This window comes from Chiroxiphia lanceolata, chromosome 27 (genome assembly GCF_009829145.1).
Source record: "Chiroxiphia lanceolata isolate bChiLan1 chromosome 27, bChiLan1.pri, whole genome shotgun sequence".
Taxonomy (NCBI): domain Eukaryota; kingdom Metazoa; phylum Chordata; class Aves; order Passeriformes; family Pipridae; genus Chiroxiphia; species Chiroxiphia lanceolata.
In genome coordinates this window covers 5,251,675-5,266,421 of record NC_045663.1, presented here as the reverse complement: position 1 = coordinate 5,266,421, position 14,747 = coordinate 5,251,675, and the positions used below count along the sequence as shown (strand labels likewise).

The 14,747-nt window shown below is 51.0% G+C and overlaps 1 protein-coding gene across 1 annotated transcript in view; it reads right to left on the bottom strand.

The window, feature by feature from the left end:
- The window catches only part of DOT1L (DOT1 like histone lysine methyltransferase), a 77,584-nt gene that overhangs the window by 15,729 nt on the left and 47,108 nt on the right, over window positions 1–14,747 (bottom strand). The window contains 11 exon segments of the mRNA XM_032711817.1: window positions 469–674; window positions 1,295–1,887; window positions 3,199–3,325; window positions 4,597–4,743; window positions 5,460–5,583; window positions 5,813–6,285; window positions 7,256–7,381; window positions 8,290–8,427; window positions 8,973–9,074; window positions 12,000–12,091; window positions 13,415–13,528. Coding sequence (XP_032567708.1) covers window positions 469–674; window positions 1,295–1,887; window positions 3,199–3,325; window positions 4,597–4,743; window positions 5,460–5,583; window positions 5,813–6,285; window positions 7,256–7,381; window positions 8,290–8,427; window positions 8,973–9,074; window positions 12,000–12,091; window positions 13,415–13,528 — 2,242 coding nt within the window.

Sequence of the window (14,747 nt, the reverse complement as noted above, 5' to 3'; positions counted from 1 at the left end):
AGCCTTGGGGCCGTGCCCACTGCCCTGGGGAGCCTGGGCAGTGCCCCAGCACCCTCTGGGGGAAGAACCTTTCCCTGAGATCCATCCCAACCCCCTGGCACAGCTCCAGCCCTTCCCTGGCTCCTGTCCCTGGTCCCAGAGCAGAGCTCAGTCCCTGCCCCTCCGCCTCCCCTCGGGAGGAGCTGCAGCCCCCGAGGAGTCTCCCCTCAGTCTCCTCTCTTTCCCCAAATCACTTCCACACCAGTTGTGCCAGAGGCCAGCCCCTGCCAGCCTTGCAAATACTGCAGCAGCAGGTTCCCACAGTCAAGCTCTGCTGCCTAAATACCTTCCCTGTTCCACGTAAGAGGCTTGGGATAATGGACTGGATCTCCAAGCCAGGGGAACAAAGAGGCTTAACACAGTCCTGCAGTTCAGAGCAGGGTTATCAGCTCAGAGAAATCTCCCCCTGAGCTGTGCCTGTGCATTCACCTGCTGCTATTGTGCTCATCCTCAGAGCCCTGCTCGTCATCCGATGTCAGGGGGGAGTAATGGACACCGTTGCTCTGAACGAGGGGCTTCTCCTTTTTCAGCACGGGGGGCTGGTCATTGTCCTGGTAAGGAACAGGAGAGTTCTTCAGGGAGTTTTCAGGAGAGGAAATGGCTGTTATTTCTAAGGGCTGGTTAATGTTATTGACCTGGGCAAGAAGGAAAGAAAGGAGTTACAGATGAGAGCATCCCTTTAGAAACAAGGCATCTTGCTAAGGGTATTAAAGGCAGGCTTAACTCGCTCTAGGACATGCAACAGCTGCTTCTTTAGCACTATATGCCCCATCCTGCATTAGAACCTGGGGTGAAAGGTCAAATATAACTTGGAAAAATAGCTAATTCTCATTCTTTGATATTATGTTTCAAGGCAGAAATGAAGACATAGGATAATTGTTTTCCTTTCAAACTCCACTGCAGGATCACACGAGCACAGCTCTATAACTGGCTTCATTAGCAAGAATGCCATATGCTTCTGGCACTCTTAGGCTGTTTAGTCAATCTTAGCTTAAACTATTTTCAAAATATTGAATCTACAGCCTAAATATCAACTTCAGTGCAGAAACAAGCTCTTTGTCATGAGGGAAGAGATTATTTTTAATTCTTAATGCTCTGGCAGCACAGAACTGTTGCAAGATGTTCAAACTGTTCACCGAGTTTGCAGCAATTCCTGAAGAGTCTTCACACCAATTCCAGCTCCAGCCAGGGAGAGAACAGCTGGAGCTCATCCCTAACTCCAAGAGGGAATCAGGGATAACGGCAGAGCTCTTACCATGGAGTTGATGTTGAGGGGTGACCCCGACGGCTGCGTAAAGAGCCCAGACACAGCAGGGAGGGGTTTGCGCTTCGGGGAGACCCCGGAGCTCCCGCTGAGATTCCCAGATCTCTTCCTCCGGCCCCGCTTCTTCCCGTCCTGGGCGTGGGCTTGGCCGAGCTCCAGCCGAGCGCCCGCGGGCACAGGGCTGTGCTTGCTGGGAGGGGATTGTTTTACATGTCCTGTATTAGGAGAGATTGTAAAGATGATTCTTCTCTTGGCCTCGGTCTCAGGATCTGCATCAGACTGAAGGTCCCCCTTTGTTCCTTCGGCAAAGATCTTCTGAGCATCTGCAAACTGCAAAACCCCTCCCAGGCTCTGGGCACCCAGCCTGGGGCTCGCCGAGTGCTGCTGGGCAGGGGAGCTCTGCCCAGAGTTCCTCGGCTGCATCATTAGCAAAGGATGTTGTGGGGTGGAACTCCGAGACCCTACAGAGTTAAACAGACTCCCAGAGTCGTCCAGAGCTGCCTGATCAACACTATGGTTAAGATGGGCTGGGCTGTTTGTAAGATTTCCATTGACTGCCACGGAGCCAGAAGAGTAAGAAAAACCTGTTGAAAGGGAAAGTATAGATCATTGCTGGGGCTGAGCCAGAGGTCACCGTGCTGTGGGGCTGGGAGGCATTCCAGACTCCAGCCAGGGCCATGGATACACGGGAACACATGGCTGCTGCTCCACAGGGCACTGACAGCGTGGCTCGGGGGGCTCAGTTGCCACTTTGGGGTCAGGGACTTGCACTACCCTCCTGCAAAATTCGTGTGTTATATGGAGGTCTCCTATGGTATCCCCAGTTTTAAATGGAATTCAAGTGTAAGTTTTGTTTGGATTGTTACACTTCCTGAAATCAGGGCTCCTCTGCTCTCAGCTCCTTCCTTTCATCAAGCACAGAGATGCCAAGCTCAGTCCTCTCCTGCCCCACAGCAGAAGGACTCTGCCATGCACACAGCCCACCTCCTCAGAGTTCAACAACTCAGGAAGTGACAGGGATCTTCAGAGACTGAACGGGAGGGAGCTTGGAAAGGGAATTCAGGATTTGTCAGGGGGTACCATAAATGGGTTTAGTGCTCAAGCAAGGCCTGGGCTCTCTAAATAAAAGGGGTGGATGGGAACACAGTAACGGTTTACAACAAGGGGTTTTTAAATATTTCATTGGTTTTACAGAAAAGTGCAGCCAAGCTCTTTTGCAAAACAGATGCTAAAACAACCCAAGCCCCTGGGGGTGGTGAACACTGAGACAAAAGCTCTCTCTGGTGAGGGAGAAGCTGTAGAATCACTTCTGGACCCTAGAACCTACTTTTCCTGGCCAATCCCATTCCCTGAGTAGCTAAAGGCCACAATTTCCACAGATGAGTGAGTTCAGAGGCAATGTCTGCACCCAAAGGCATCCCTGTCCTCTCCCATTTGACCTTTTCCTCCCCAGGTACTTGTGCCTTTACAACTGCTCATGAGGTATCTCTTTAACCTTCACCAAGAAACTCATTTTGATATTAAAATACCCCCACCACCCTGTAAAATCTAACTTTAGAGCCAGCCCACCAGCTCCTGGTACAGCTGGGCAATACCCTGTAGGTTTGGGAAGGTGGGAGGCTCTTAATCCACACGGAGTTTACAGAAGCAATTATTTATTTATGCTCAGCCAAAGGCACCTCAAACCAACCCTTGATCCCAGATGCATCCAAGTTGGGGGCACCTCCTGCCTCAGAGCATCACCCAGGGGGCTGGGGCTCAGAGTGCTGGGTCCCAGAACACACATTCACCCAGCACTGCCTGAAGGACCTGACAAGAAGCGCTGGGAAAAGTCAGCCGGGAGCATTTGGGAGCCGTCCCCACATGAGAGCACCTGTGCACAGGGGAGGTGTTACCTGAGGTAGCCAAAGCCAGAGGCTTGTTTCCAGCAGCATTGCTTATGCCATTATGAGAACTAGCACCAATCTGCTTTTCAAGTGTTGCTGAGTCTCTGCTCTGATGAACTGGGCTAGGTGTGCTTCTCTGGGGAGAGAAACAGGCATTTCAGTACAGCAAAACAGCAAAAATCCACAGTTTAAACCAAATTCACATGCACTGGTTCTACCTCGGGAAGTGGCTCTGCTTCCTACATGTCCCAGATTTCGGTTGTTTTGAGGAAAACGTGGATCAGAATGTTATGGGACAGAAATATTGTGATTAATTCCACTGCAGTGGTGGCCAACACACAGCAGACCCCGTGTAGAGAGGGAGGGCAGGCTCAGCATCCCAGAATATTTAGGGACCATCAGAGCAGGAATGCCTCATCCCACTGCTTCACAGGCAGCAGGGAAGAACCTAAAGGTTGTATCCTGTCCCCACTCCTGGCCACACAAAGTTCCCCCAAACAACCCCAAACTGAACATGAGGTGCTTCAGGCCACGTTCTCTGGGACACTCCCCGAGGGGGCTTTCCTAAAGCAGGGAAAACCCCTGTGAAATGGCAGCCTGAGCCAACAATGTGTTGGAGGGATTGGTGCCACCCAGGGCTGAAGTTCTCTCTCCCTGGGGACACACAGGTTCTGCTCAGAGCTGGGCAGTGGTTCTGCTAAAACCAGGAGTCTTCAGCTGGAAAAATGTAATGGATTCAACACTGTGAACCAAGTCCAGCTTTCCCACTCTGGGATTGTAAGACAGGCATCTAGGGATGGACTCTGAACTCACAGCTCTCAGTGAGAGCAGCAAACACTTCCCAGTTCTCTACTGCAACACTTGGGGGAGAACTGGACTATTTTAAATTCCTCTTCCACTGAGAGAGGCACGGACTTGTCACAGGTCAAACAGAGATGGCCTCAACAGTTCTCTGCTGCAGAGCAGGCACTCACACACCAGGTCTCACAGCCCCAAGGTGCTGTTCAAGCCCATCCTCCACATGTGTGCTGAGAACAAACAGCTCTGGGGTGACTGAGGCAGAACCATTCCCCTCCCAGGCTCCTGCATGGAGGAGGGGCTGAGAACAAACTGCCACGTGCAGTTCTCTGCTTCCACTGCCACTCTCAGGCTTTTCCACCCAGCCAGACACTCAAGCCCAGGATGCCCTGAGGTATGTCCTTCCCTTTCCTCCCTGGCTGAAATCCCCCCAGCCCCAGAGACACAGGAGAGGGAAAACCTCCAGAAGCTCCGAGCAGCCCCAGCAGCCTCCCCCGAGGGTCACACAGCCAGGAGGAGCCCAGTGAAGGTTCCTGGGGCTCAGCATCCCCATTCCTGCCCACTGGGGTTTTGGTTAGGGATGGAAAGTGTTGACAATCCCTTACTCACCACCTTCTCAACACGGCTAGGTAGGACTACGCTGGCCAGAGGGATACTAACAGGGAGTTTATTGGGCTGCACTGTGCTCAGAGGAATACTGATAGGGAGGCTGGTGATAGTTTCTCCATTACTCACAGAGGTTCTCTCTCTCAAAACCTGTAAATCAAAAAGAAAAAGCCAAGTTCCTTCACGTGTTCTTGCTGAAAAGATTTTTTAAGCTAATGATAACCTGCTCATTCCTGTCTTTGTGTCATTCCCCCTCCTTTTGGAAACAATCACACAGTGACTGCACAGAACAGGCAGGGCAGGGATGGAGGAGCACCAGGTTCCTGGGAAAGCAACATCCCACAGCACAGAAACCTGGGAATTACAGCCACTGCTGGCCCCAAGACTCAAGAAAAGGATGCCTAAGGTGCTCATTTCCCTGTGGTTTGGTTAGAGCTTTGTGAAAAGACGACAGAACTCATACCTCAAGCCCTCTGGAGTGGCCATGGCAATTCCATGGTAACCAACCTGCTCCTGGAGGCACCTGTTGCTCTGAGATGAGCCCCAGTACGATCCAGGGCTGGGCCAATTGCAGGGACCATTCCTTTGTTACTTTTTATGACTAAGAAAGACACTACTTTCCAAATTCAAGCAGACAGTGCCAGATCAAAAAAGTCCCACTGCTTTCCTGGTGCAGGTCACATGCAAACCAGTACTTCAGAGGAAGCACATCTTCCCCTTCCCCTAACCAACTCCAGTTTATAATTATTTTATTGCTCCCCACCTGCTGTCTTTTGTGCCATTTCCATGCCAAGCTGGCCCCATTCCTGCATTCCCTAGTCCTGCCAAGCCTCCCGTTGTTCTCCCAGGGGGAGTACATCCCTCACCTTCTCTCCTGCACTGGGTAAGGCCGTTGGGGAAGAGGGCCGAGTTTCCTGAGGACTCAGCTTTATGCCATTTGCAATTCCAGGGCTTGGGTATGTAAGGCCATTCTCTTTGACATGCTCAGCTCTGGAATGGAAACACATAATTATTAGGACACAAAAACTAATGACTTTTCCCTTGCAAGGAATTCCTGTGCCAAACTCAAAGCCCATCTTATTTACCCCAGAAGTTGACAGTTTTTGTTTTCTTGAAACAAAACTTATTAAAACACAGAAACCTCCCCTTTGAAAAATATTTTTCCACAATCCAAATAAACACCGTCATTAAGCCCCCTCCTTCCCCATCACCCCCTCACCTCTGTATCTCACTGGCCGTCGCCTTCCCGTTGACTCCATGGTCTTGGTTCAAGTGTCTCCTTAGTGCTATTTTAGCTGGGGAAAACCTGGTGTAGTCAGGGAGGGCCAGGCTGGTCACCTTGTCTGCCTTCTGCCTGCCGTGGCTGGGGGTGCAGGGCACGATGTCGTGCTCCAGGTGGCAGGGGGGGTACTGGGGGGTGTTCTGCTTGGACGAGGCGCGGCCCAAGTGCTGCAGCTCGTAGGGGGTGGCGTGGCCGTTCATGGACAGCTCGGGGCTCATCCCGTTCACCTGGGGCAGGGGGAACTTGGAGCACTCCAGCTCCAGCTGGAACCTGCCGGGCTCGGCCTCGGGCTCCCGGCCCAGGGGGCCTTTGCTGTGCAGCTGGGACAGGGGCTCCTCCGCCGGCGTGTACGACTTGAGCTGCAGCAGCTCCTGCTGCCGCTGGCTCTTCTCCAGCTCCACGATGCTGATCTGGAGATGGAGAGCAGTGATCAAAGACCACTCCTAACAATTCCATCACATGTTCTATCACACATCTAACATTCTATCACAGCTTTGCCTCCACGTGCTCTCAGGAAAAGTGTCCCTGTTTCTGGCAACGAGGCAGGACAAGAGACCTAAAATCTGAGACATTAATTTCAACTTTAGACCAAAAGGCCCAAATGAAAGGAATGGCTCAGAGGCTCTGGGAAAGAACTTTCAGATCTTAAAACCAAACATAAAACATGTCCAACTTACATATAGAGAATATGTATACTTATATAGAGAGAAACTCAGTATTGCCAGTCATTGAAGGGAACAGTCACTCCATGCGAAGGCATCCAGCAAAAAGGCTGGAATAGCTCTAGAGCCAATTTCATAGGGAAAGAAAAGCTCTTCACAAAAAGGAGTTTAATTTCCTGTCACCATGGTAAGTGCCATTCTGTGGGAACTGGTTCCCACTCCATCCCTGGAAGTGTCCAAGGCCAGGTTGGAACAACCTGGTCTAGTGGAAGGTGTCCCTGCCCATGGCAGGGGATGGAACTGGATGGGCTTTGAGGTCCCTTCAAACCCAACCATTCTGGGATTCTGTTATTCCTAAACTGAGACATCAAACCACACATTCGGCCAACCAGGACCTTTTTTCTATCAAGTCATGTTTTTTAATTACATGTAATTGTAAACCATGATTCCTTCTTCCACAGCATTACTCAGGAACCAGGACATAGCATCTACTTCCTTTAAAAGTTATCCACATCCTTATTTACTAAAATACTCTAACAGAAAGATTAATCTCTGGAACAATAAAAAAAAGAAGAAGAGAAAAAATAAGTGGAAAAAAGGGGGAAAAAAGCAGCCTCTGGTTTCTCCTTTACCATCACCTTCAGTGTAACACCCCTAACTGCCCATTGCCCAAGACCTGCCCCCAGCTGGTGACTCAACTTTGTTTTTTGCTCTCTACCTGCAGTTCCAAACAGTGCTTTTGCTTCTCAGAAATCTGGTTCTTCAACGCCTGCTTCTCCTTCAGCAAGTTCTCCAGGGACAACGTTGACCAGTCCAGCTTCAGCTCCTCACACCGAGCCTTCAGCTGCAGAGACAGGGTACAAACACATCAGACAACACCTTTCCCCTCTCCCCACCACCCCAGACACAGCTGACAGCCATGGACCTTGCAATGGATGCGCAAGAAGCTTCTTGGCCTGTTGAAAAACCCTCCCAGCTCGGTCCTGTGTCCCCCCAGGGGGTGGCAGGAGGTGGTTTGGGTCTTATTAAAAATAGTGTTGCCACCCACCCTCACTGTGTTCACACCCAGATTTTCCTTCTTCTACCTTCTGGGGGGCTCAGCCCGGGGAAAAGGAGGCTCGGGGGGACCTTCTGGCTCTGCAACTCCCTGACAGGAGGGGGGAGCTGGGGGGGGTCGGGCTCTGCTGCCAGGGAACAAGGGACAGGAGGAGAGGGAACAGCATCAAGTTGTACCAGGGAAGGTTTAGGCTGGATATCAGGGAAAATTTATTCACCAAAAAGGTTGTGAAGCTTTGGCACAGGCTGCCCAGGGCAGTGGTGGAGTCACCATCCCTGGGAGTGTTCAAACAACGTGGGGATGTGGCCCCTGGGGACAGGGGTTAGTGGTGCCCGTGGTGGAGGTGCTGAAGGTTGGATTTGATGACCTTAAAGGTCTTTTCCAACTTTAATGATTCCATGATTCTATAACAGTGTGAGTTACCAAGATGAACACCCCAAGAGTGCTGGCCAAAGGAAGCCCTGTACAAACTCCAGAGGCATCCAGAGCTGCTCAGGGACACAGCTGGGGCCAAAGCCAACTGTCACCTCAGCATGTGCTCAGAGACAAAGAAAAGTCACCCAAAAAAGGTCCCTCTTCATTCTGTGCCCTGAATTCTTCTGTTACAGAGGGTGAATGGTTGTTCAGCCCCAGCTCAGGTCCTGTCCTGCACAAAGAGCAGCATCACCCATGCTCAGCCCAGGGGCTGTACCCACCAGCTGCAAGCTCTGGTTCCTGAGTTCACTGTTGTCCTTCTCCAGTTGCTTGGTCTGTTCTTTCAGCTGCTGGTTGTGAGCAGAGATTTCCTTCTGAGCCTGGATCAGGTCATTGTATGTCAGAGCTTTCACTCCCAACTACAAGACGAGGAGTGAGAAGGATCAGTCAGTAATTCCAGACAACTGTCACATTCCAAAGGGGCACTGGGGAGATCTGGAGAGCTTGGGCAGCTCACAGGAACATTCTCCAAGGCACTTTGTCACTGCTCAGGGACAACAAGGAAGGACAGAAGTATCTTGGAGCTGCTCTTCCAACTATTCAACTTTAAAATAGGCATTTAGGGTCTTGCCAGCCAAAATAACACTATTTTTGTGGAAAGCCTCCACATTTCCCTCTGAGCTTGCATTGGCAACACAGAGTTTGTTGGAGCAGCAGGGGATGAATCCTGCACTGACCATCACATGTCTGTGGCCTGTCCCCCTTCCCTGGGACACGGAGTGACCCACAACAATCCCAACAACGAGGACAGAACACAGCCAGAGTGTGACACAAATCCCACATTGCTGAGCCTGATCTGCAGCCAGAGGCTGAAGGCCTCAGACTGCTCTGGTCTTGTTCAGCTTTGCCACAAATGTTTGCACACAGCTGGCCCAGAGTACCAGTCCCACCCCCCCAGGGTCACCTCATCGAGCTTCTGCTGGAAGAGCCTTTTGATTTCCTCTTTCTGGGCCTGGCAGTGGGTGAACAACTGCTGTGCTGTGCCCAGGAGCTGGGCATTCTTCTCCTGCAGGAGGGAACAGTGAGAAAACACACACTGAGCACCAGCAGCAGCATGGTCCATCTCAGGAAGATGTTCACACCTGGTTTGTGTAGCACACTGGGAGTGAACTTGAGCTCTGAGGAGATTCCTGAGCTCCCCCAGCTCAGCCTCCTGTGACCCTCTGTTTGTTAGTGTGGGATACCTGGGGAAGTTAAGTCAGCTGAAAAGAGCTTTCAAGGAGTTTTTTTTCCTGTTCTGTGGTAAAATACAATCAAGAAATTCCTAAAAACTCATTTTTATCCTCCCAGTGCACTGTAAAGCAGCAGCAATAATCACATCAGCCAGGGCAGAAATAGCACTGGGAAAGATTATCTGTATGAAATCTGTTACCAAACTGGGAACTGGATCTAAATCCCCAGAGTCCCAATTCCTTTTCCCTGTACAACACTCATGGAAGAGATGCAGTAAATGAAAATACACTGAGGGGGAGGGAGGAAGAAAGTCATAAATAAGCCAAACCAGTTTTACTACTTGTGCCACAATAACTTCAGGGGGTCACACGACCCACTCCCAGCACATTCCCTGCCCAGAACATTCCTGCTCACTCACTCCATGGCCACACACTGTGGGAGCAGCAAAAGGCAGAACAGGACTGGCTGAAGAGCCTCATTTATCCAAGGATGGATAAAGGATGAGGCAGCAAGGAAAGAGAGCTCTGGAGATCCCCCTGTTCTCCAGCTTCTGCTGCTGAGGCCAAGCAGGAATTGTGCAGACACTGAGGCATTGATCCAAAAAACATAGAGAACAAGGGCAAAAAGCACCTTGATCTTTTGCAGCCTCAATGGTTCCATGACTCTCTGATCCCAAGCAGGGAAGGAGCAGTGCTGGCAAGTTCCACACGTGCAAGAAAACCCAGCCCTGGCACTCAGCTCCCACTGGCTTGGGAAAGAGTTGTGTCCCTGTAGAGCTGATGCTGAAAAACCATGTCTGTTTTCAACATCAGACACTTCATTGAGCCCTTCCAGACCATGCAGGGACTGACAGCTCCATCTAAGGGCAGGTTGGGAACCAGCAGCTTCTTTTAAAACTATTACAGAAATATTTTTCTTGTACTTCAAACCCTTATGGTAAGAGAGAGTTATGGAATAAAACCCACACAGCCCCTCACCCAGCCAAGTTCTGCCTCTGTGAGGTTTAATTTGCCAAGCAACACCCCATTAAAAACATTTTCATAGTGAATTCCTCATTTTAATGTTTAAAAGTCTGGAACAGCTGTTGGACACACACACCAAGGGATGACTTTTCTCAGTGTAGGGCACAAGAATTGCACCCCATCCTTCCCTTTGTGCAATGCAAGTTCCCTTCGTGCTGACTTTATGACAAGTGCAGATCAAGCAAAAAATCTGCTGTTGAAGGAGAAAGAGGAAAATTCAAAGTGCTGATGGACTGTGAAACCAAATGGAAACAAGCACAGGAGAAAGGTTTGCAGGAACACCAACCCAGATGAACCAGCTCCCAGCGAGGAACAGGGTGGTACAACCCTCTCAACTGGAAAGAGAGTTCCCAGCATGGAAAATGTCAGGAACCAACCCCATGGCTTTATGCTGGCACTTCACAGAGGCCACAGAGCAAAGCAAAGCTTCCACAGGGACCACCAACAGCTGGAATGGGAAAGAATCCCAGAATGGTTTGGGTTGGGAGGGACCTTAAAGCCCATCCCATCCCACCCCTACCAAGGGCAGGGACACCTTCCACTATCCCAGGTTGCTCCTTTGATCCAGCCTGGCCTTGGACACTTCCAGGGATGGGGCAGCCACAGCTGCTCTGGGCAACCTGTGTCAGGGCCTCACCGCCCTCACAGACAACAATTCCTTCCCAATCTCCCATCTATCCCTGCCCTCTGGCACTGGGAAGCCATTCCCCCTTGTCCTGTCCCTCCATCCCTTGATCCAAGTCTCTCTCCAGCTCTCCTGGAGCCCTTTAGGCCCTGGAAGGCTTTAACTGGAAGTTAATTGTTGAGCACTACTGGGAAAGGTTCCTCCACAGCACCAGGCACAGTCTCTCTCATCAGAGCTGACGGATATAGCAAATAGGACATTCAGAACTGAGACAATGCAATACAAGAAGAGGTTTAGGCAGGAAATTTCCTCCCTCTGCTGGTGGTTCCATAGCAGAGAAACATCCCCCTGCCAGCTCCAGGGCTTTCCTTGCCTTTCCATGAATTCCAGCCCATGACCTGGTAAATTTAAATGAATGAAGAGCCACAGAGATGCCCCAAGGGCTGGAACCCCTCTGCTCTGGAGCCAGGAGAGCTGGGGTGCTCAACTGGAGGAGAGAAGGCTCCAGGGAGACCTGAGAGCCCCTTCCAGGGCCTAAAGGTTTATAAAAAGGAGGGAGAGGGGCTTTTTATATGGGCAGACACTGACAGGACAAGGGGCAATGGTTTTAAACTGCCAGAGGGCAGGGTTAGGTGGGATATTGGGAAGGAATTGTTCCCTGGGAGGGTGGGGAGGCCCTGGCACAGGTTGCCCAGAGAAGCTGTGGCTGCCCCTGGATCCCTGGAAGTGTCCAAGGCCAGGTTGGAGCAAAGGAGCAACCTGGGCTGGTGGAAGGTGTCCTTGCCTGTGGCAGGGGGTGGCACTGGATGGGCTTTAAGTTCCCTTCCAACCCAAACCATTCCATGATTCCAAGTTAGCCTTATCAGGGGGAAGGCACAGAGGGCAGAGGAGATGAGTTTCTCTCCCAGGTTGCAGATTTAAGCACACAAAGAGTGACTGAGATGCCCAAACAGTCATTCAGCCTAAGCAGGACTCTGGCAGAGCCTTTATCCCTGGCCTGGTGCAGCTCTGCTCCAAGTGTCCACAGCTCCCATCCCCAGCATTCTTCCCCACATTGAAGGTACTTCACAGTCTAGTAATTTTGTTTAGAAATGCTCAAAATGAGACCTACCTTTTCCTGCTCCAGTAACTGTTGCAGACTTGCTTTGTACTGAGGGGTTTTCATGTAAGCCATGAACTGCATGTACTGGATCTTAAAAGAGTCTGCAAAAGAAACCAGATGACGAATTTCAACAGAGAATAAGAGCAATAATCCTACTTACCCCTATTTGCTCCCCTGCCACCTCTCCCCACTTTGCTCTCTTTTGATTTGGACTGTAAGTCAGGCCAAGCCATTAAAGCTGGATTTAGAACATGCTGGAAATCCATCTTCTGGTGCCAGGGGAGCTCTTGGATCCATCAGCTCCTCAGAACAGGAACCAGTGGAAGCCATGAAAAACTCCAGCAGGCAGAGAAGGTGCTGGGTGTCAGTGGTGTGTCTGCATGAGGAGAGAGGAGCTGAGGGATCTGAGGTCTTTGTAAGTAGAAACAAAAAAAGAGAGAAGCTGCAGGAGCCCAAAGCAGCCCTGAGCTCAGACTCACACCCTCCCAGCACCACACACAGGGCCTGTTCTCCTCCTGCTCCTCCCTCCACACAGACACACGAGCTCTACACCCAAGTTATTCTCCCCTTCTCATTACTCTTTATCTCCAGCAATGACCCTCCTTCTCCCCAGCCCTTCCATCATTAAAGGCCAATGACAGGACTAAGCCCAGTCTGCTGCACAAACATGGTCTACAGACTTCTGCAATAAAACCTCGTCCAGACAAGTGTCATTCTCCCCCACCCAGCCACAAAACGTCCCTCTCAATCACTATTTTCCTCTCTTTCTCTACAGAAAGAAATCAGCCTAAACTAAGACACCACAGCAAGAGAACAGAAGGACATCACAGATGCCCTTGGTCTCTACACAGACAGGACCATTACATCAGATTCCCAGAGGATCCTAAACTGGCTCCTGCCCAACACCAAAGCATAAATAGCTGGGAGGGGACAGACACCAGAAGACCCAAAAAAACACCCTGCAAGTTTTTCCTTCCAACCACACCTTTGCGGCCTCAAAATCTCAGACAGCATCTCATTTATTGGCTCTGAGTATTGTGAGGAAATGGAGTGGTGTTCCCTAAGATCCTACCATTTCATTACAAGAGAGTCTTTTCCTTTCAAATAAAGTGATTTCTGACCGGCCATTTCCATTTACAGTTAGTTTGGATTCCTACTGAACCCAAGTTTATTGCCTTTGGGGCCAAATGAGAGCTGAAACAATGCCAAAGAACAAATGCAAAGCAAGACAGCAACTTGAGCAGCAGCAGAGGGGCCCTTGTGATGATGCCGAGGGATGTGGGGAAGGTGGGAAGCAGCTCATCCCTCTGCTGCTCCATGCACACCATTCCTCTGTGGATATTATCAGCCCTTCGATTCACTGCACGTTCAGGAACCTCTAAGGGGGGGTTCCCATGACAAACAAGGTGGTAAATCAGCCTTACCAAGCAGCTTCTGTAGTGCAGGCGGGGTGGGAGTCACCAGGAGCTGGTTGGACGAATGCCGCTGTACTTTAGGAGGTAGTTGGTAATATGGGCTGTGAGGTGACTTGTAGGCATCTGGGGAGACACAGAGACAGGTCCTAAAGTCAGTGTTTGGGGCAAGGACAGCAGCTTCACCATGGCCTTTACAGTGTATGATCCAGGACTGAGCTCGAGCAGGTGCCCACAGACAGATCCCACCCCATCGCCCCCATCCCAAGGGCAGCTTTGCTCTGGGCTGTGTGGGGTTTGTGTGCCCAGGTGTGGGAGCCCAAACCCAGCTTTCAGCAAAGGAAAACAAGGGCTGACAAAAACCTCGTGATCTGAAGGAGCTGGACCCTTCTCACAAGACCTGTTAAAGTTCTACCTCATTGATCAAGCCTGGCTCCAGCAGATATCAGAAAAGACTTTTGAGATGATTGTATCAAACCATGTCTAAACCCCTTAATCCTTTCCCCCTATGTAATCTTGGTTGAAGGAAATGTTTAACCCATTGGGCAACGGTAGTAAAAACTTGTGTAATTCCCTAATTAACATAGCTCGTCCCCTTCATTAACATGTCCAGCCCCAGATGCCTTTAAAATAGTGTTCTCGTGTTCAATAAACTATTCCAGTTTCCCCATACTGGGATCGTGTTTAGCTTTTATTTTTCAGACCGCCACTCCCAGGGTTTGGTGGTAGGGGGGTGACAGGGATGGCTCCTGTCAGCAGCTGCCAGAAGCTTCCCCCATGTCCAGCAGAGCCAATTCCAGCTCCTCCAGGATGGACCTGCTGCTGGCCAAGGCTGAGCCCAGCAGAGATGGTGGGAACACCCCTGGGATAACGTATTTAAGATGGGAAAAATGTTATTGTGCAGATGGAATTGGGTGCAGAGAGCAGAGTGAGAACACGGGAGAGGAACAGAGCCCCAGGGCAGGGCAGGGCAGGAGGAGGGGCTCCAGGCAATGGAGTTTAGGTTCCCCTGCAGCCCCTGGGGCAGCCCATGGGGAGGGAGCTGTGCCCCTGCAGCACGTGGGGGGCCATGGGGGTGCAGACACCCCCCTGCAGCACATGGAGCTGTGGAGCCCATTCCAGAGCAGGGGATGCCCAAAGGAGGAGGTGACCCCCTGGGAAGCCCCTGCTGGAGCAGGGTCCTGGCACAGAGCTGCAGCCCCATGGATAGAGGAGCCCAGGCTGGAGCAGCCTGTTCCTGAAGGACTGAGCCCATGGAAAGGGCCCTATGTTCGAGCAGTTCATGGGGAACTGTTGTCCATGGAATGGATTCATGTTGGAGAAGTTCATGGGGAACTGTCTCCCA